This window comes from Chiloscyllium punctatum, chromosome 25, assembly GCF_047496795.1.
Source record: "Chiloscyllium punctatum isolate Juve2018m chromosome 25, sChiPun1.3, whole genome shotgun sequence".
NCBI lineage: Eukaryota > Metazoa > Chordata > Chondrichthyes > Orectolobiformes > Hemiscylliidae > Chiloscyllium > Chiloscyllium punctatum.
This window is the reverse complement of record NC_092763.1, coordinates 69486487-69509574: the sequence shown is the minus strand read 5'-3', so window position 1 is coordinate 69509574 and position 23088 is coordinate 69486487. Positions and strand designations below refer to the sequence as shown.

Sequence of the window (23088 nt, the reverse complement as noted above, 5' to 3'; positions counted from 1 at the left end):
ACCGATTTCAAATTCCCAACCGCCAGCGTCGGTCGCTATGGAAACGGATAGCGCTTAGCCCTCTCCCTCGGAGGGGAGGTGGTAGCGGTTTGTAGTTTGCCTGAGATTTGAGCTTCAATTGCTTGGACTTGAAGGACGTTGACAGGCCCATGTCGGGACGGTGAGCGCTCAAAAAAGTGTTTTTTTTTACCGATAAAGGGTGAAATAGAACCCCCCCCCTCATCCTCTAGCATTCCCGTACAGTCCGTGTTTCACTGTAAAACACTCGAATTGTCCTTATGAAAATACGTTTGTGTAAATGTGAACTTTCCGTTTACTGAGGCTGTAGGTTGCTGGATTATTCATTCACTTTGCTGAATCTTGTGACCAAACTTTCAACATGTGAGAGAGAGAGAGAGAGAGAATGGGCAAAATACTGTCAAAACAACTCCAGCAGATGCTGGGAAAACTCAGCAGGTCTGGGAGCATCTGTGGAGAGAGAAAGCAGAGTTAACGTTTCGGTTCCAGTGACCCTTCAAGGATTGGACCTGAAATGTTAACTTTCCTTTTTCTCCACTGATGCTGCCAGACCTCCTGAGTTTTGCCTACAAATTCTGCTGTTAAAAAGTCTGTGATGTTAAGTATATTCAAAAATGGAATAGGCTGATTTTTGATCAGCCATTGCAACGTACAAAGTATTTGATAAACCATCTAAAGTGTTGATTTTGTTTTGAGGAGGTAAATAGGTGTCTAGCTCAGGGTAGTGGAGTGGCATTGCTAATCAGGGATAGTATCACAGATGCAGAAAGGGAGGTCATAGAGATGTACAGCATGGAAACAGACCCTTCAGTCCAACCCGTCCATGTTGACCTGATATCCCAACCCAATCTAGTCCCACCTGCCAGCACCGGGCCCATATCCCTCCCAACCCTTCCTATTCATATATCCATCCAAATGCTTTTTAAATGTTGCAATTGTACCAGCCTCCACCACTTCCTCTGGCAGCTCATTCCACAAACGTATCACCCTCTGTGTGAAAACAGTTGCCCCTTAGGTCTCTTTTATATTTTTCCCCTCTCACCCTAAATTTATGTCCTCTAGTTCTGGACTCCCTGACCCTAGAGAGAAGCCTTTGTCTATTTATCTTATCCATGCCTCTCATGATTTTGTAAGCCTCTATAAAGTCACCCCTCAACCTCTGAGGCTCCAGGGAAAACAGCCCCAGCCTGTTCAACCTCTCCCTTTAGATCAAATCCTCCAACCCTGGCAACATCCTTGTAAATCTTTTCTGAACCCTTTCAAGTTTCACAACATCTTTCCGTTAGGAAGGAAACCAGAAGTCTAAAACTTTCACGTGAAAATCTAGCTTTAGTCAATTCTGACCTCAAATGGTTACTGTGTTTTTGAAGATGCGGATGTACAGTACCTTTAAGAAAGCTGGTGGTTAAAAAGGGTTTGTTTACAGAGACAATATGTGTGGAAGTCAGAAACAGTAAAGGAGCAGTCACTTAATTGGGAGTTTTCTACAGACTCCCCAATAGCAACAGAGACACAGAGGAGCACATTGGGAGGCAGGTTTTGGAAAGGTGCAGAAGTAACAGGATGGTTGTCATGGGTGACTTTAACTTTCTTAATATTGATTGGAACATTGTTAGTTCAAATAGTTTGGGTGCAGCAGGTTTTGTCAGGTGTGTCCAGGAAGGATTCCTGAGTCAATATGTGGATAGGTCAACTAAAGTGAGGGCGTAGAAGGGTGGGTTAGTAAATTTGCAGATGACACTAAGGTCATTGGAGTTGTGGATGGTGACGAAAGATGTTGTAGGTTACAGAGAGACATAGATAAGCTGGGCTGAGAGGTGGCACATGGAGTTTAATGCGGACAAGTGTGAGGTGATTCACTTTGGTCAGAGTAATCGGAATGCAAAGTACTGGGCTAATGGTAAGATTCTTGGTAGTATAGATAAGCAGAGAGATCTTGGTGTCCAGGTACACCGATCCTTGAAAGTTGCCACCCAGGTTGACAGGGTTGTTAAGAAGGCATACAGTGTTTTAGCTTTTATTAATAGAGGGATTGTGTTCCGGAACCATGAGGTTATGCTATAGCTGTACAAAACTCTGGTGTGGCCACACTTGGAGTATTGTGTACAGTTCTGGTCACAGCATTATAAGAAGGATGTGGAAGCTTTGGAAAGGGTGCAGAGGAGATTTACTAGGATGTTGCCTGGTATGGAGGGAAGGTCTTACAAGGAAAGGCTGAGGGGCTTGAGGCTGTTTTTGTTAGAGAGAAGAAGGTTGAGAGGTGACTTAATAGAGACATATAAGATAATCAGAGGATTAGATAGGGTGGACAGGGAGAGCCTTTTTCCAAGAATGGTGACGGCGAGCACGAGGGGCATAGCTTTAAATTGAGGGGTGATTGATATAATCTGGATTAGTGGTGCTGGAAAAGCACAGCAGTTCAGGCAGCTTCCGAGGAGCAGTAAGATCGACGTTTCGGGCGAAAGCCCTTCAGGAATACAGACAGAGTGCTTGAAGAGTGGAGAGATAAATGAGAGGAGCTGCCTGAACTGCTGTGCTTTTCCAGCACCACTAATCCAGACTCTGGTTTCCAGCATCTGCAGTCATTACCTGAGTTTTTACCTGAGTGATAGATATAGGACAGATGTCAGAGGTAGTTTCTTTACTCAGGGAGTAGTAAGGGTATGGAATGCTTTGCCTGCAACAGTAGTAGATTCGGCAACTTTAAGTACATTGAAGTCGTCATTGGACAAGCATATGGACATAAGTGGAATAGTGTAGGTTAGATAGGCTTCAGATTGGTATGACAGGTCGGCGCAACATCTAGGGCCGAAGAGCCTGTAATGCGCTGTAATGTTCTATGTTCTATTAAAGTGTAGGCCATATTGGATTGGTGTTTGGCAATGAACCAGGACAGGTGCCAGATCTCTTGGCAGAGAGCATTTTGGTGATAGTGCTCACAACTCCCTGACCTTTACTATAGTCATGGAAATGGATAGGAGTGGACAGTATGGGGAAGTATTTAATTGGTGGAGGAGGAATTACTATGCTATTAGGCAGGAACTGGGGTGATTAAATTGGGAACGGATGTTCTCCAGGAAATGCATGACCGAAATGTGGAGGCTCTTTACGGAGCACTTGCTGGTAATACTGGATAGGTTTGTCCCATGAGGCAAGAAAGGGAGGGCAGGGTAAAGGAACCTTGGGTGACAAGGGATGTGGACACCTAGTCAAGAGGAAGAAGGAAGCTTACTTAAGGCTGAAGAGGCAAGGATCAGACAGGGCTCTACACAGTTACAAGGTCAACAGGAAGGAGCTGAAGAATGGACTTAGGAGCTAGAAGGGGGCATGAAAAACTTTCGTGGGTAGGATTAAGGAAAATCCTAAGGCATTCTAAATTTAGAGGTTTACTAGCGTGAGGGTAGGGCCGATCAAGGATAGTGGAGGGAACATGTGCCTGGAGTCGGAGGAGGTGTAGGGGAGGTCCTTAATTAATACTTTGCTTCAGTATTCACTACTGAGACGGACTTTAGCGTTTGGGAGGACAGCATGAAACAGATTGATATGCTCAAACAGGTTGATGTTAAGAAGGAGGATGTGCTGAAAAGTTTGAAAGACATAGGGATCGATAAGTCCCCTGGACCAGACTGAATACACCAAAGGTTACTACAGGTAGTGAGGGAAGAGATTGCTGTGCCTTTGGCGATGATCTTTATGTCCTAATTGTCCAGTGGAGTAGTGCCAGATGACTAGAGGGTGGTAAGTATTATTTCCTTGTTCAAGGGGATAGGGATAATCCTGGGAATTATAGACCAGTCAGTCTTGCATCTGTCGTGGGCAAATTATTGGAGAAGATTCTGAGAGACAGGATTTATGATTACTTGGAAAACCATAGTTTGATTACAGATAGTTATCATGGCTTTGAGAGGGGCGGGTCATGCCTCACAAACCTTAATGAATTCTTTGAGGATGTGACAAAACACATTGAAGATAGAGCAGGGGATATGGTGTATGTGGATTTAGCAAGGTGCTTGATAAGGTTCCCCATGGTCGGCTCATTCAGAAAGTAAGAAGGCATGGGATACAGGGAAAGTTGGCTGTCTGAATACAGAATTGGCTGACCCATAGAAGACCAAGGGTGGGAGTAGATGGAAAGTATTCAGCCTGGAATTCTGATACCAGTGGTATTCCTCCGGAATCTCTGCTCTTTGTGATTTTTATAAATGAGGGATCTTGGGGTCATGTCCATAGATCTCTCAAAGTTGCCACCCAAGTTGATAGAGTTGTTAAGAAGGCATATGGTGTGTTGGCTTTTATGAGCATGGGAATTGAGTTTAAGAGCTGTGAGGTCATGCTGCAGCTCTATAAAGCTCTGGTTAGACACGCTTGGAATATGGTGTTCAGTTCTGATCTGGAAAAATGTGGAAGCAGGGGAGATTTACCAGGATGCTGTCTGGACTGGAGGGCATGTCTTATGAAGAAAAGTTGAGGGAGCTAGGGATTTTCTCATTGGAGTAAAGAAGGAATGAGATGTGACTTGATAGAGTGAACAGTCAGAGACATTTTCCCCTGGACAGAAATTGTTATCACAAGGGGGCATAATTTTAAGGTGATTGGAGAAAGGTTTAAGCTAGGTGTCAGAAGGTGTGTTCTTTATGCAGAGAGTGGTGGGTGTGTGGAATGCGGTGCCAGCAGTGGTAGTAGAGTCAAATATATTAGGGACACTTAACTGATTCTTGGATAGGCACATGGATGACAGTAAACTGAGGGTGATGTTGGTTAGTTTGGTCTTCATGTAGAATAAAAAGTCTGCACAACATTCCAAGGCCAAATGGCCTGTACTGTGCTATGTTCTATGTAGTGCAGTTGATGTAGTCTGCATGGACTTTAGTAAAAACTTTTGACAAGGTCTCTCATGGCAGATGATTATGAAACTAAGAACACATGGCATCCAGGGCAGTTTGCCAAACAGGATCCAAAATTGGATAAAAGCAAATTGCTGCGGATGCTGGAATCTGAAACCAAAAGAGAAAATGCTGGAAAATCTCAGCAGGTCTGGCAGCATCTGTAAGGAGAGATAAGAGCTGACATTTCGAGTCTAACTGACCCTTTGTCAAAGCATATAAAAGAGATCTACGGGGCAACTTTTTCATGCAGAGGGTGGTACGTGTATGGAATGAGCTGCCAAAGAAAATGGTGGAGGCTGGTACAATTGCAACATTTAAGAGGCATTTGGATGGGTATATGAATAGGAAGAATTTGTGGGATATGGGTCGGGTGCTGGCAGGTGGGACTAGATTGGGATATCCGGTCAGCATGGACGAGTTGGACCGAAGGGTCTGTTTCCATGCTGTACATCTCTATGACTCTATGACTCTATGACATGGAAGTCTGTAAGTTTACAGATGGTGCATTTTGGTGGTGTGATAAATAGTGAAGAGGAAAGCCTCAGACTAAAGGATCACATAGACCGGCTGGTCAGTGGGTTTGAACTGTGGCAAATAGAATTTAATCCTAAAAAGATTTCCATTGGCAGGAGCGACTAGGAAGACCCAATGGCAAGCCTTAAAGTAAAGGGAAGACCTGTTAGAATGTTGATAAGGAGAAATGTCTTTAGCCAGAGAGTGGTGAATCTGTGGAATTCATTGCCACTCTTGGCTGTGAAGGCTAGGTCATTGAGTAGTTTTTTTTAAAAAAACTAGATAAAGTCTTGTATGCTAAGGGGATCAAAGGTTCCGGGGAGAAAGTGGGAAAATGGGATTGAAAAACCCATTTTTGAAAAACCATGATTGAATAGCAGAGCAGACTTGATTGGCTGAATGCCCTAATTTCTGCTCCTGTGCCTTATGGTCTTAAGTCTGGGGTGATGCCCCTTTGGAGGACTAACAAATCAAGGAAGTACACATTGAATGGTTGGAATCTGAGAAGTACAGAGGATCAGAGGGACCTTGGTGTACATTCCATACATCCCTGAATACAATTAGATGAAGTGATTAAGAGTACATGTGATATTTCCCTTTATTAGTCAAACATAAGCAGAAATAGAAATTGCTGCAGAAAGTCAGCAGGTCTGGCAGCATCTGTGGTGTGAATGCAGTGTTTATGTTCAAGTTCATGGACCAGTCTTCAGAACTGATAGTAGCTAGGAAAAGGTGGTATTTATGTGATTACAGTGGCAATGGGTTTGTGGGTGCAGGAGGGGCAGGAGGAGGTGGTGGTGAGAAGGGGTGTGTGGATAGGTGGAGATGGAACCCAGAGATAGAGAGTTAGGCAGACAAAGGAATAGGTGAAAAGCTGATAAATGGGGGCAATGAGTTTGTGAAAATGGGTTGGCTGTACTGAAAGCAGATCATGTCATGACAGGTTGTAGGATAAAGGAAGTGTTCAGGCTTTTAAAATTATTGAACTTGATATTGAGTACTTAAGGCTGCAGCATTCCCAAGTGGAAGATAAGGTGCTGTTCTTCTAGCTTGTGCTTAGCTCCACTGGAGCACTGCAGCAGAACAGAGAAAGAAATGTTGGCCAGGGAGCACAGTGGTATGTTGAAGTGGCAGGCAACCAGAAGCTCGGGATCATTGGGTGTACTGCAGACTGAGTAAATGCATTGCATTTCATCTTCCCAGGATCGAGGAAACCAGATTGTGAGCAGTGAATACAGTGAACTGGATTAAGTGAAGTGCAGGTAAATTGCTGCTTCACCTGGAATGTGTGTCTAGAGCCTTGGATTGTAAGGCCTAAAGGGGCATGTGTTGCATCTTCTGCTTTTGTGTGGAAGGTGCTGAGAGTGGTGTTGGGAGTGGAGGAGGAATGGATCAGGATGTCTTGGAGAGAGTGGTTACTGGAAAACACTGACAAAGGAGGGGAGGGGAATATGGGTCTGCTGGGTGGCATTCCACTGGATGTGGTAGAAATGGCAGCTTATGATCTTTGGATGTAGATACTACTGTGGAAAATGAGGGCTGGGGGGAGTCTGTAAGTGTTGTAGTAGGGAAGAGAAAGGTTAACCATGATGGTGTCCTTGGCTGAGGAAAACATTGAACATTTCTCAGCTCACCCTGTGGAAGGTAGCATCATCAGAACTGAGAGGCTGGAGATTGGAATGGAGTTATCGCAGGAAGCAGGGTGTGAGGATGTATAGTCTACATAACTGTGTGTGTGTCAATGGGTTTGTCATGAATATCAATGGCTAGCCTGTCCCCATAAAGGGAACAGAGATGGACCAAGTGAAGGTGAGAGTGTGATGGGCATTGGAGGTGCAATTGATGAATCCTTCCAATTCCGAACAAGCAAGGGAAGCAGCACCGAGGATATCATTGATTTGTTGAAGAAATAATTGTTGGGACTGACTCGGGTTGCCTTGGAACAAGGAATGTTCCACATGTCCAACAAAGAGACAAGTATAACTGCTGCCCATTTGGTTACTCGTGGCCACACCTATGGTCTGAATAAAGTGAGAAGAAGTTAAAGTTGTTCAAATTGAAGTTGTGCAGATGGAGCGTGGTAGTTGTGAATGATGACAGTTCAGATCTTCTTGCAAGAAGAAGTGAGAGCAAGTCCATCCTGATAGGGGATGGACATTTAGAAAGATTGCCCATCCATGGTGAAGAGGAGGTGACTAATGCCTGCAAACTGGAAATTTTGAATCTGACATAAAGCATCAGGTTTACAGACGTAAATGGGAAGGGACTAGACAAAGGTAGAAAAAAGTTGTTAGGAAGAAACAAGTTCAGTGGAGCAAGAAAGGTGGAAACAATGGATCTGCCTCAGTAGAACTGTGTAGAATTTTGGAAGAAGGGAAAAGCAGGCAGTTCAGGATGGGGAAACTAAGAGCTAGGCATGGGGCAGTGGCAGATGAAAGAACTCGGTTCCATTCTCTGTTTTTATCTCAATTACATTTGTTCTGATGATGCCACCTTCTGCAAGGGGACCTCAGAAATATCCACATTTTTCCTCAACTGAGGATTCCCTGACACCCTGGTTGACAGGCCATTGTTTCTCATCATTCTGTCCTCGCACCTTCTCTCCCTCCCACAACACTGACAGGGTCCCTCTGGTCCTCACATTCAATAACATCTATATCTGATGGATCATAATCTGCTGTTTCTACAGGATGCTATCCCCAGATCTACATTCCTCTATGTGCATTATCAGCATTTTGCAAGGACCATGCACTCCAGGGCTCCTCTTCCATTCCCACTCCCCAAGGTCCACTCCCTGAACCCTGAAGGCACCTTTCCATGCAATTGCAGAAGGTACAACATTTGCTCCTTTACCTCATCACTATCCAAGTCTCCCAACACACCTTTCAGGTGAAGCAGTGATTTACCTGCTCTTCATTCAATCTCGTCTGTATTTGCTACTCACAAATGTTGGGGAGAAGAAATGCAGACTGCATGATTGCTTTGCAGCACACCTACATTCTGTCCATAAAAATGACCCAAGCTTCCACTTGCCTGCTATTTCAACACATCACTCTGTTCCCTGGCCAACATTTCTATCTCAGGCCTGCTGTAGTATTTAGTGAGGGTCAGTATGAGCTGGACGAACAGCATCTCCTCTTCTGCTTGGGGATTGTGCAGCTTTCAGGATTCTATCAACTTCAATAATTTTACAGTCTGAACACCACCTTTCATGTTCTTTACCCACCTAGGGACCTGTTGTGACATGATCTCTTTCAACACAGCTAACTCATTGTCACCTACTCTTTGTCCCCATTATCAGTTTTCTTCTTCCCTGGCATACTATCAACCATCGCTTTACTGTATCTTCCAAACATTCTTATTTTATTTCTCTCTTTGTGCTCTGTCTGTATCTATTTGCTCACCCCTTTCCCACCTTTTCGTAGCTACTACCAGTTCTGAAGAAGGGTCACTGAACTCAAAATGTTGACTCTGCTTTCTCTCCACAGATGCTGCCAGGCCTGCTAAGTTTTCTCGAGCAATTTCTGTTTTTGCCCCGTATTAACCTTGGGTCCTCGGTTCCATATTGTGAAGTTCCACTGCTGTTTGTTACCCTTTGTTTTAGATATCTATCTGATAGTCAACAAATGTTTCTTAAACCAAAAAAAACTGTGAATGATAACGTACACTCCTCCTAAAATCTGTTGTTTTTTCCCCACATCGCAAGAATCTCCTCTCCTGGCATATAAATAGTCCACAAGAGTTCAGTGATCGATAGATTGTGTGGTCTGATGGCCTCATCAGCTGACTTTGACTAGTATGTTGAAACTGTCATTCATCAGGTTAGGATTTCAATGGCCCTTGCAATGCTAGGAGACAATGTTTGGCCAATTTCTGTAAATCACATGTTACAAACTGCCTTTTTTCAATGTCTTATTTGAGTTTTTAGACATTGGTTTTTAACTTAAATATGCTCTTGCTGAAGGTTCAGTAATGGAACGTACATGTTTTCAATGCAGCAGCAGAGTATTTTGATTGTAATGTGAAAGCAATGCCGATTCTTGATTAGTTTGCTATCTTGATTACATTGAATCATGATAACTTAAGTACATGGAGATTATATTATGCTCTTGTAATTTAGTTACCTGCTGAACTTCGTTATCCTCCCCATCTCGCTTAAAAAATTGTCTCCAGATAGGGCTAGGAAAATGTCTGGAATGAACACATGCCAAGATTTGACCTGTAGGTTTTAATTTTAAAATTACTGAGACAATAATTCTCCATAGAGTATCTCTTGTGACCTTGCAGGCAAAGTTTGGAGAATATCTTTCCTAATTCCCTTGCTTTCCCCGTCCCAACCTCCTCCTAAAGTTTTCCAAATATTTTTATCCATCTGTCTGTCTTTTTATTATAGAATCATGGAGGCCACTTCACCCATGTCTGTACCAGCTTCCACAAGAGCTGCCCAGCAAATCCTAGTCTTCAGCCCTATCTCCCTAACTTCTAAATTCATCACTTTCAAATTATATATATCCAGCTCTCATTTGAAATCTTCTGAAACCTCCTACAGAATCTATGTCCACTACTCTCCCAGGCAGCACATTCCAAATCCTAACAACCCTCAGTAAAGATGTTTCACCTCATCTCACTCTTAGCTCTCTTGCTTACAGTCTTGAACTTGTGACAATTGTGAAATTGTGACTGATATACTAACTGGTGGAAACAATATCTTTCTTTGCTCTATAAAAAATGTTCACCATTTCTGAACACCTAAATAAGGTCATCCGTTAATCTTCTCTGTTCCCAAGGAGAATAAGCTCAATTTATCTAATCATTGCATGTATCTAAAGTCCCTCATTCCTGGTATCATTCAAGTAGATTTTCTTTCCATTCCCTCTCGGGCTTTAACATCTTTTTCTAACTAAGGAGCCTAAATATGCTCTGACCAATCATTTGTAGAGATTAGTATCACTTCCTTACTTTCATACTTTTTATTTCTACTTTTAACCTCATGCTTCTATAAGCTTTCTTAACAACTGTTTCAACTTGCCTGGCCACCTTAAGAGAATTAAGCACATGAACTCGGAGGTACCTCTGTTCCTTGTACTCACTCAAAGCATTGTCTGTGTTTCTTCTACCAAAATGACTTTTCTATGACATTTCTCTGCATTAAAATCCATTTGCCAGGTGTCTGCCTATTAGGTCAACTTGTTAATGATCCTCTGAAGTTGCTCAGCATTTTCCTCACAATTCAGTATTATCTCTAGCTTGGTATCATCAGCAAATTTAGAGATTTTTGCCCTCAACATCCATCTCCAAATCTTTTACATAAATCAGAAAAATCAAGGGTCCCAACACTGATCCCTGTGGAACACCACTTTTAACTTGTCTGCAATCTAAAGAATGCCCATCTTTACGTACTTTCTTTCCTATCTATCAATGGACTTCAAATCCTCACTGTCAAGTTCCAATCAATCCCAAACATTTCTAAATTGCTAACAACATGCCATGTGGCACCATATTAAACACTTTCTGACTGCCCAAATAAACAACATCCATAGCACCATCCTCATCCATTGCCTGTGTAACCACATCAAAGAACTCAATTAAATTTCAGACATGACTTGCCAGACAAAGTGGTGTTGACTGTCCAGTATTAACGTTTGGTTCTCAAAGTATATATTTATCTTATCCTATATTAAGACATCAAGCTAAGAAGTCTATAGTTTCCTCAGTTATCCTTTTACTCCTTTCTTACTCCTATTTGCAATCCTGTCATCTTTTGGGACTAATCCTGTGTTCAAGGAGGCCTGGAAGATTTCTGTCAATGGCTCAGTAATTTACTGCTTTACCCCTCTCAATCAAGGGTGCATACAATCTGGACCTGGTGTGCTGCCAGCCCCTTTAGTATCACTTCTTTATCTTTCATTATACTGCTCAGTTGCTCACAATGCAAACTTTTAATTGGGCCATTGTCACCATTTGCCAATTTGATAAAGACAGAAGCAAAGTACTCATTTAGTATCTCTGCCATACCCTTTGCTTGAGTGAGCAGCTTATTCTTTTGAGTCCTACTCTATCCTTCATTAACCTTCTACTGTTCGTATGTTTGAAGAACCTTTTACTTATTAATATGATGGATGACCCCACTCTTTGAAGACTGATTTTTGTGTGGGCCTCGTGAGAAAGCATGGTTATTCTGTTTTCTGTCATTACATTTCTTTCCACCTGCACCCACCCAAGTGAGGAGACATTGTAGGTGAGTAGTGTTCCAATGCATCTCTGTCAACTGTTTCTCATCTCTTCTGTTTTGTAACTATTTCCCTCAAATTTTGTTAGCTTTCACAATTCGAATTTTCTTTGAAGTTGTCAAATTAGAAAATGAGGAAGACTGTCTTCTGGTTTATCCTACCTCTTTCAGCTATGGGAAATTATAATGCCCAGAAATAAATTCCCTCTTTTATATTTGTGAGAATCAGGTTCTCACAAAAAAATCTTTGAGAATCAGTTGGCTTAAATTAAAAATTTCCCAAAATTAGTACATCCTTAAAGTACAAAAACAGAAATTGCTGGAAAAGCTCAGCAGGCCTGGCAGAACTCAACCCAAAACATTAACTCTGATTTCTCTCCACACATGGTTCCAAATTAGATTAGATTCTATTCCATACAGTGTTGAAACAGGCCCTTCAGCCCAACAAGTCCACACCGACCGTCTGAAGAACAACCCACCCAGACCCATTCCCCTACATTCAACCCCTGACTAATGCACCTAACACTATGGGCAATTTAGCATGGCCAATTCACCTAACCTGCACATTTTTGGACTGTGGGAGGAAATCGGAGCACCTGGAGGAAACCCATGCAGACACTGGGAGAATGTGCAAACTCCACACATACAGTTGCCCGAGGCGGGACTTGAACCCAACTCCCTGGCGCTGTGAGGCAACAGTGCTAACTGCTGTGCCACCGTGCCGCCCATAAAATTAATCGGGCATTTTTGCACAAGTCAAGTTAAGAAACACGGCTCGTCTGGGGGTTGAGCCTGGGACCTCTCACAAGTCTGCGCAGTAGAACACCCTAAGCAAAAATCATACCCCTAGACCAACGAGCCAGATAGCAAATTGAATTCAAATTCCACCACACCACATAGCTGGATTTCAACCCAGGCCCCTAGAACATTATTCTGGGTTTCTGGCTTAATAGTCTAGTGATACTAGACTATCGCCTCCCCAAGAACTTAGCATGGCCAATTCACCTGATCTGCACATCTTTGGACTGTGGGAGGAAACCGGAGCACCCGGAGGAAACCTGTGTAAACACTGGGAGAACATACAAACTCCACACAGACAGTTGCCCAAGGCAGAAATTCAACCCAGGTCTCTGGCGCTGTGAGGCAACAGTGCTACCCATTGAGTCACTGTGCCGCACCCAGCTTTTCCAGCAATTTCTGTTTTTGTCTCTGATTTACAACATCCAGACGTCTTTCAGTTTTTGCATCCTTTTAAAGTATTTGCCTTGTGGTTTCAGATGCCTGCGCGTTTTGTTTTAAATGGTATTTGTTGATCAGCTACTGCTTTTGTTTTCCCCTTTTTCCCACCTCCTGTGCTGAAAACATCACCACAATCCAGACTGTGTTCAATGAAGTCTTCATTAGCTGCACCCAAGTGTCGTACTTCAGTGTGTATTTCCACTAAACCCTCAGTTTCTATTAGAACCCCAAGCAATGCAGTTGCTCCCCCAGCTGCTAAGATGAATACTGAAGCAACATCACAACACAGATGTTCACTCCTGACCAGAAAAGGTCCAGCACAAGGTTGCTCAAAAAAGCCACAGCCTGAATTGGGGAAACAGACAGTTGCTACCAACAACTTGAAACCTCTTGAAAAACGAATGCTAAGACAACCAAGTGCCTCCACTGTCAAAAGTGGGCAATTCAGCACAGGCTCTTCCAGTCTAAATTCTACCCGAAGATTGGATACCAAATTCAAAGTGGCTACACGGCCAAAAGAAAATTCTTTGAATGCAACATATTGTCTTCCAAGTTCTGACAGCAAATATAAAGGTCAAATTCCTTTAAAAACAAAAGATGTAGATGTGATAGTGCAACAAACCTTGCTTGACATTAATGTTTCTAAAAGTACCTCTGAACAGGAGCAAATACAATTAACCTGTTGCTCACTATCCATTATGGAATCAAGTAACTTGTCACATTTATTCACCAGTGCTATTGCAGAAGAATGTATACGTATAGCTACTAAGTTAAATGATAAAAGCGAGCTATGTCATCTCCATATAGTTGATGCAATGAATCCAGCTTCTGTGACTAATGTTTCCATGATAAATAATGAACTTATACCGTTGAACTGTTCAGTTGCCTCCCCACCAAAATTGCCACAAGATGGCACCACTTCAGAATTGCAACAGGAAAACAGTATCAACTGTCAACAAATTCTCTCAGAAATGGAAACTGAAGATCCACCTGTTAAAACAAATGATTTTACTGAGGCTGGAGCTCTGCCCGTGTCCCCTTCTGAAAACTTGATCCAGTTAAATGAAACTATGTTGCAAAGTGACCATAATGACTGGGAAGTTGATGTACTTAAACATGTTGTCTCTTCCAGTTATATGCAGAACAAGCTGCCCATTGTATTTAACTGCATTCTATCCTCATCTAAAGTAGAGCTAATCCAGTTGAATGAAACAATACCTGTGACAGATAATGTAAATGTAACCCTTAATTTATCAAAGCATGAAAACCACATTAGAAATGACCCGAAGGTAACTAATTCATTTAATTGCACAGTGCAGTTAAATGGTACTACAATTGTGGATGATTTTAGAAATAGAACTTTTAACTTTCCATATGAAGATGATGAGGGATGTGACCTCAATGTAACTAGCTCCTCTCATTGCAAGCTGCCTCCATCAACGAACATAATGGTACCATTTCACTGCACTGTGACTGTGGATGACTGGAAAAATGCAATGTTTACAGCAAAATATGAAGATAGTTTTGAGACAGCTAGGAAAGCATATACCTTGTCTGAATGCAAGTTACTTCAATCAACAAATGACAAAGAGCAGTTACGTAGAATTGTAACTGTCTTTGACTGCAATGCTACATTTGATGCATCAAAGCATGATAACAGTTTGGAAAATGCCAATAAAGTAACAAACTTGTCCGATTGCCAGGTGCCTCTATCACCAGGAGGCTCGAAAGAAATCAGACTGACTTCTGAGAACTTTAAATTTGGGAGACAATGTGTTATGGATTATGGATCAATGTTAGACCAAATGGAGACAGGTGGAAACAGTGGTAACTCAAATTTGATTCTGGATTTGGGGAAAGCGGGTAGTTCTATAGGTATTGAAAAAAGATCAGTTAAAGCAAATGCAGGTGGTGATTGTGATTTCAGCTGTTCTGTAGGATTACGTAAAGGGGTTCATGGTTTAGAAAGAAACCTACATTTAAGAAACTCCTCCCAACATGGAGAACAAATTACTTGTGAGCAGACAGACGTGGTTCATGACATAGTGAGTTCAGAATGGGCTCCCAATTATATTTCTACTCCATACATCAAAAGGAGGCGAAGTTTTCTAGAATATCAACAACTTGACCAATCTAACCTGGCTTCTTCCGCCATACTTCAGGATGACATGCATGTTGGAGCAGAAGAGTCCCTGGATGAACACAGAAGTTTTGGCACTGTTGCCACTGAAACTAGTAGTGGAAAAAATTCAAATGTACCAAGATCTGGACAGCAATTAAGGCAAGCCAAAATCGGAACTGAGAATTCCTTGAAATGTGTTGATCTCCCAGGAGCCAGGAGGAAAAGTGTTAGTCAAGTACGTAAATCTGGAACGCAAAAAGACATTATACCTCCTGTTCAAATCTGCAAAGTAGGTTGCTCTGTTGTGGACAGAGGAAGAAAGCCTTCAACGCAATCAGTTGGTGTTTCAAAGACGTGCCTTCCAAAACCTCATCAAGTTTCAAAAAAGCTGACCAGTGGAATAGGATCTGGGCAAACTGCAGGAAATAACAAGCTTTCATCATGCCACATTGGAGTCAATACCAATGTAAGTTATATTTTCATAACCATCTTATTTATTCTGCTTTCAATTGGAGGAAATTGTGTGTAATATGGTGGACAAACATTGCAGTGCTTTACTTGATGAAAGACTGGCTGGTTTCCTGTGAGCTAAGACTGATTTTCTTTTTCTCCCAATTGGAAATCTTAAGTATCTAGTTTTTGTGTTCTCCCAGACTTAGAAGTACTGACAGTTATCGATAATTACACAACATGGAAACAATCCATGCTGACCATAATCCCAAACTAAATTAGTCCCACCTGCCTGCGCTTGGCCCATATTCCTCCAAACATTTCTTATTCATATATTTTCCTAATTATCTTTTTTTAAGTGTTGTAACTGTACCCACTTCCACCACTTCCTCTGGAAGCGCATTCTACCCAAACCACTCTGTATAAAACAAAAAAAAAGCCCCTCCTGTCTTTTTTAAAAAATTTCTCCTCTCACCTTAAAAAGATGCATCCTAGTCTTGAAATCCCCTGCCTAGGGAAAAGACAACTACCTTATCTACCTTACTTACCTATACGCCTTATAGGGGTATAAGGCCACTATAAGGCCACTCCTGAACCGCCTATGCTTGAGTGAAAAATGTTCCAGCTTATCTAGCTTCTCCTTATAATTCAAACTCCCCATTCCTGGCAACATCCTGATAAATCTTTTTTGAACCCTGTCTAACTTAATAATACCCTCCCTATAACACAGTGACCAGGATTGGACGCAGATGACCGGTGAAATAGGAAGAAAGGAACAGGAGTATTACATTCAACCTGTTGAGCCTACCCATCTATTTAAAATGCTCATGACTGATCAAACATATCAATGACTTATACCGATTGCTACCCCATAACCCTGTATGTCATTGGTAATCAGACAACTTTCAATCTCCAACTTTAAACATGCTCCAAGACTGTACTTCCAAAGCCCTCTGTGATAGAGAGTTTGAAAGATTCATAACCCACTGAGTAAAATGCTTTCTCCTCATTGCGAATCCTAGAGGGATCTTGTTACTTTAAATTGTGCCCCCTGATTTGAAATTCCCCAACCAGGGGAAATGTCTTGCATTCATCAATCCTCTGTACCTTTTTAAGTATATCATTTCAATGAGACCACCTCCCTGTCTTCAAACCTGAGAATACAAGCCCAGTTTACCCAATCAGTCTTCATCCCTCCCATCCTAGGAACAAATCTTGTGAACTTTCAAGAGTTCCTAAAACAATTACAGGGAGTGGTGAACTTGGCCTGGACAATCACAAAGGCCAACCTCCCATCTATAGAATCCATCTACCAGGCCCACTGTCCAGGAAAGGCTGCCAGCATTCTCAAAGATCCATCCCACCCTGGCAATGTTTTTCTACCACCTCTACCATTGGGGAGAAGGTACAGAAACCTGAACACACACACACCAGCCGATTTCGTAACAGTTTCTACCCTATTGTTAGAATACTGAATGGACTCAAAACTCTTAACATTTGCCTGTACCTGTGTTTTTGTTTTTGCCACTGTTGACCTATTTATTTACTTGTCTATGCTACTTAACTCTGTGATCTGTCTATATTGCTCGCAAGACAAAGCTTTTTACTGTGCCTTGGTACACGTGACAATAAATTCAATTCAATTCAATTCAATCCAATTCAGTAGCTCTGTTTTGACTTCCAGCATCTGCCATACTTTATAACTGTTCTTGCAGAACAGGCTCATTTGTTCTTACAGGCTCCTTTGTTATGTGAATTTTAATCTTTGGAATGGTCACCAATTGCCAGAAGTTGTATCCCATTTGCACAACTGCACTATCCTCTAATCTACTTTAGTATTCCATTTTTAACAAGTAGTTTGAATAGATATGATCCAGCATGATGTGCTGGCAGACCCTTTGTACGGTGTCCCTGCTCTCATTGGAATGGTTGTTCCAATGAGAAAATCTTTGTTTATAAGTACTCTGCTCTCTTTCAGATGACTCCTAAAGCCAAATCTAATCAACCTTTGGCTAAAAGTATCTCAAAGATACCTGGACTAAACAAAAGGTCTTCACTGAACTCGTCAAAATTCATTGTGCAAGAAACAAAAGCAAATTTCAAACAGGCTTCTGCCTCGAGTAGAGGTAAATATGGCATGCTGAAAAAAAGATGCGTTAACGCATAATGAAAGGGAAGGAGGCTATGAACACTTATGAGCTGCTAAGAACTTCATATTCTGTTTACACTTGCACCTGCAGCGTATATTCTGGATTTTGAGGAGCCACCATTAAGGAACAACTTAATATCGCTGAACTTGTTTTGGATCACAAATATGCAAATTTTGATGTCATGTCATAATAGGTATTTATAATCTTATTCAGGTATATGTGTTTTTAACTTTAATTTTAAAATTGAATTTCAACTTCATTTCATGGGAAATAATTGTTTTTGATTAATTTTTATTGCTCAATAATATGGTTGGTGACACATGAGACTTTAAATTTGTCATCAACAATTCCAATTTTCTTTGTACTTTTTATAGACCATTCAACCTAAAATATTAATATTTATCCGATGGGATTTCAAAAAGCCCTTTACTTCCTACTTCTTACTGTTGCAAATTCTAAACTATTCAAAAGACATTTTTTCTGCATATGAGCCTGACCCTTTTATTGATATCTATATTCGAAGTCCCATCGTTGGACAGGAGTGGTTCATCTAGCCCCTTGAGCCTGTCCCATCTTCAGTGATGCCATGGCTGACCTGTGACTTAACTCTCCATATACCTGCCTTTGCCTCGTGTTCCTTGTGCCTTTTTAGCTAACAAAAATACGAATCTAGATTCAGTTGCAGTTTGTCGAAAATTCCAAACCTCTCCTACCTTCTGTATAAAGGAGGTTCTTAGTTTCACTTTTGATAACTCTAGTTCTAGTTCTAGTTTGCAAACTGTCCCCAACCAGTAGAAATGTTTTCTTTCAATTTACCCAGTCCATTACATTGACTTTGATCAAAATCATCTTTTTAACCTTGTGAAGTCCAAGCAATATAATTCTCATTTGCGTGATCTCTCGTTTAGCATGACACCAAGTCTTGGTTATTTTTGTGAATCTACACTGAATTCCATAAAGGCAGCTTATCCTCTTCTCTTTAAAACTGTGCTCAATTCTCCAAGTTTTGATTTAATAAGGGATTAGAATAACTTCAAGCATGACTTCTGTTCCTCGTATATTTTTGTTGTCTAAATATCATAACTAGCATTGACATTTTCCGATCTATGTACCTAAACTCCAAGTCTCTTTGAGTCTTTGCTGCATCTTGCTTCTCACCATTGCAAAACTATCTGGACTACCTTCTTTAGACCAAAAGCAGATGTCCTCATGTTTTCCTATATTGAAAACCATTTGCAAGTAATTTTCCCCATTCACCTAGGTCTGTCTATACATTTGTCCCCAAAGAAATCCAAGGCTGTTTGTATTTTTTTGCTCCTTGCATTGGCCTGCCATTTGCCTATTGGTTCCAATCTATTTGTGACACAACAGTGTAAACCCCTAATTTGAGGTCAAACTAACCCATGTGCTGAAGAAGGGTCACTTGATCCGAAACTTTAACTCTGATTTCTTTTCACAGATGCTGCCAGACCTACTGAGCTTTTCCAGCAATTTCTGTTTTTGTTTCTGATTTACAACATCTGCAGTTATTTTAGTTTTTATTTAACTTGTGCCATCTCTTGTTTGAGGAGGTAGGGTGTATTTTCATCCAAACAATCAGTGTGTCTTGGACACACCAATATTTCAAGACAAAGTCTTGATGCAGAATATCGAATATTGTGATTTAACTTCAACTGGTTGACCAGAAACAATCTGACTTATTTATAATGTATTATTATAACTATTTGCATTGCCGTTCCTTTTTTAAATCCATTCTGTCAAAGCATACTGTTTTTTCTTATTACAGGAGACATCACTGCCAAATATGCAAGATGTGAGATGAAATCATGTTTGGGCAACTGTAAGCAGCAGATGGGGATGAAGGTGCGAGAAAGTCAAATGTCAGAACCAAAAGTCAAAATTATCCATATGAGAGTATATTAAGCTAAAAGTGGATTTTGGAACTAATGGCTGAGAAAGCAATTTTCTTTCCCCTCTCAACTTTTAAAAACACATTCAGTCTTTACTCATATAGAGTGTACCAACTTCGTTTATGCTGCAAAGTGGCCAATACAGTCATACAATACAGCATGGAAACAGACCCTTCAGTCCAACTCGTCCATGCTGACCAGATATCCTAAACTAATCTAGTCCCATTTGCCAGTAGTTGGCCCATATCTCTCTAAACCCTTCCAATTCATATACCTATCATAGAAATTCTCTGGCTGTCCACTGTTTGGTTTGTCCCTATGATTATTGTGTTGGCCCAGGCGAACAGACAACAAGACGGGAACCTATCAACAAGTGGGGTGGCACGGTGGCTCAGTGGTTAGCACTGCAGCCTTGCAACAGCAGGGTCCCAGGTTCAATTCCATCCTTGGGTGACTGTCTGTGTGGAGTTTGCGTAGATTTCCTCCGGGTGCTCTAGTTTCCTCCCACAGTCCAAAGATGTGCAGGTCAGGTGAATTGGCCATGCTAAATTGTCCATAATTTTAGGTGCATTAGTCAGAGGGAAATGGGTCTGGGGGCTACTCTTCCGAGGGTCAGTGTGGCCTGGTTGGGCTGAAGGGCCTGTTTCCACACTGTAGGGAGTCTTTAAAACAAATGACTACGTATTCAAACTACTAGACCTGTGCTTGACGACACACTTAACACTCAACAACCAAATATATGAATAGATCAATGGAACACCTATGGGCTCACACACCTCTGGGCTCTTGCAGAAGCAGTGATGCAAAGACTGGAACAAACAGCCCTCCCACAAATCCAATCCAAACTCTGGATCAGATACGTGAACACAACTTTAGGTATCATTAAGAGAATAGAAATCAAGAGCACACACCAGAGGATCAACCCTATGCCCACAGGGATCAGGTTTACAAGAGAGGAGGAAACCAACATTCAACTCCCATTCCTAGACATAATGGTAGAATGAATACAGAACGGTGAATGCACCACGTAAGTGTACAGGAAAACCACACACACACCAACCAGGTCCTGAACTAAAACAGCAATCACCCAACACACATAAGAGAAACTGCATTAGAACCTGTTCAAACGGGCTATAACACACTGCAGCACTCCTGACCTATGAAGGGAAGAAGAACACCTCTCCAGAGTATTTACCAAGAATGGATATCCCTGCAACTTCATCCGCAGGTGTCTAACAGACAAACAACCCAGCAACCTAACTCACTAGCCACACTACCTTATGTACAAAAAAAGTGTCTCGAATCTGACAGCCAGACCTCTCTGACCACTGGAATTCATGACCGCCCATAAACCGACAGCCATCCTCAGACACCACTTCACCAGGACAAAAGTCTTATACCCATTATGGGCAAGACAAACTTAATTTACAAGATGCCATGCAAAGACTTCACGCAACACAGGCAGACAACTTGCAACTTGCATCCATGAACATCAACTTGCCACTAAACACCATGAACAGCTGTACCTCGCAGCCACACGCACAATTGACAAGGACTGCAAATTCAACTGGGACAACACAATGAAAATAGGACAAGCCAAATAGAGGACAGCTCGAGAACTTCTAGAAGCACGGACGACATCAACAAGCACATTGACCTAGACCCAATATACCGGCCAATACAATGAGCAACTGGAACTAGCAACCAGAAGCAGCAAACAAAACCAAATAAATTCCGGAAGACATAGTACAACAGTGCTTCACAGGAGGCTCCAAATCACTGAAGATGTCACTTTGACAGGGGACAAAATGTCTGCAAATCAACTTCCCAGCTTGGCAAACATACCCTCAACTGCAGCAACTGACACCCAGGCCACAAATCTTGACTCAAACCTTTAATTATTAATGAATGCTTTGTGTGCTCATCCAGAAAATACCTATCTCATCTTTCTTGTTGGCTGTCATGTCCGGTAACATTTCCACACTGAATATCATGAAATCTGGTTTTCTTATTTTTGCATTTGTGTAATTGTGTCATTTTATAATGTATTTAAATTGTGAAATGCATGACTTCCCTTATTCAAAATTCCTTTGTCTTTGCAGATTAAAACTACAGCTCTGGAAACCACATGTAAATCCAAGCAGGAACGTGAAGTGGGTAAGAGTTTTGAATGTTCATCGATTCATCTGAGATGTCTCCAGTGCTTTAGTAAAAGAGTCTTTGCTATTGTTTCAAATGGGTGTATATAGTCCTCTGTGTTTTATAGGAAAAGCCTTTCCTTTTTAGGATTCACAAGGGAGAGATTTTCAAATCAACCTGTTCAGATATGCTATAATACATCTCTGGAGCAGATGGGACTTGAACCCAGTTCTCCTGGATCAGAGATAGGGACACCATAAAAATCTGGTTAGGATTGAAGAGCAGACCCAGTTCTAACAATCTTTACCTGTTTGATACTTTGTGAACTTGAAGGTCCATTTGCAATCCAAGTAATCACTCTATTTTCCCTTTTTGGATATCATGATCTGCATTGTGACGTGGGCAACTCGCAGGTTTATTTCAGTGTTTCTGTTGAATTGGAACTTGGTGATGAGAAATAACATATCTCATTCTCTCATGTTGAGTGCCTGTTTGTGTTGTCTGGAGTAAACTAGAAGTAAACTAGTACTACAATAAAAGAGCCTCTCCAGGCAATAATTTAAACATGGTAATCATTCACTGCCTAACCCTTGAAAACAATCTATTTGTAGATGCATAAGGATCTATTCCCAACCTGATGAATACAAGTCTATGGTATTAAAATCTTTAGAGAAAGAAGTGTAATCTCTATGGTTTGAGGCTGATTCCTAAGCTGTTTTTGTTGTTTCAGCCAAGCTTCGGAGAAAAAATAAAGAGTTGGAGGAGAAGATCATAATGTTGGAGCAGGAAAATGCTGCTCTTCGGCAGGGGAAAGAGAATCTTGTACCTGTCCCAGAAGAAGGATCCAATATCTAGTGCCTTATGCAGAAATGCCTGACCTTTGAAACATTTTAAGTTTAAAAGGATCTTGTCATGAATCTAACCAGCATTCACATAATATGAAATTGCTCTGACATCTTCAATTTGACTGGAGACAAGTAATTAATGTACTTTTGTGAACAGAAGTCCTAAATTGTCACCTAATTCTTGAACTTTGTAATCATGTTTAATTCTGACCTTAGCATTGCTGGTTCTGAGTCTTGCAGTATTAACTTTGAAAATCAAGATGCCTCAATATTTAATCTCGCTTTCCACTGACTTGCTTGCACTTTTCTATATGTATGTGTGTACATTGTATTTCTGTAAATTTTTTAAACAAATAAAATTTATCAAATTCACATGTTGTCAGTGTATTTGCTGAAGATTCGCTGCATCATTTGGCTGTTATCCATTTGACTCCCATCACTCCTTGTCCACAATAAAAATTACCTGAGGTTTTTCCTTGAATTATTACTTAGCCCACAAACCCACCAACACACTAAAACAGCAGCTAATGAACTTGAAAGACCCTATATAGACAACAAACAAAACTAATGTCATTTACAAAATGCCA

General features: G+C 41.3%; 1 protein-coding gene across 4 annotated transcripts; it reads left to right on the top strand.

Moving 5' to 3' along the window:
• The first annotated feature begins 47 nt into the window (after window positions 1-47).
• LOC140496032 (uncharacterized) lies at window positions 48-22873 on the top strand. 4 transcript variants are annotated; one of them, XR_011964140.1, is made up of 7 exons: window positions 48-160; window positions 13025-15473; window positions 17436-17583; window positions 17698-17800; window positions 19394-19470; window positions 21620-21674; window positions 22387-22485. XR_011964140.1 is itself a non-coding variant. In XM_072595484.1 (6 exons), the coding sequence occupies exons 1-6, from the start codon at window positions 150-152 to the stop codon at window positions 22509-22511; spliced, it is 2865 nt and encodes a 954-aa protein (XP_072451585.1). In that variant the 5' UTR covers window positions 48-149; the 3' UTR covers window positions 22512-22873. The 4 variants fall into 4 exon arrangements, 3 of the variants coding, with proteins under 3 accessions (XP_072451585.1, XP_072451587.1, XP_072451586.1); XM_072595484.1 differs by lacking the exon at window positions 17698-17800 and having other exon boundaries at window positions 22387-22873; XM_072595486.1 differs by lacking the exon at window positions 17698-17800 and having other exon boundaries at window positions 58-176; window positions 22387-22873.
• Window positions 22874-23088: the final 215 nt, after the last annotated feature.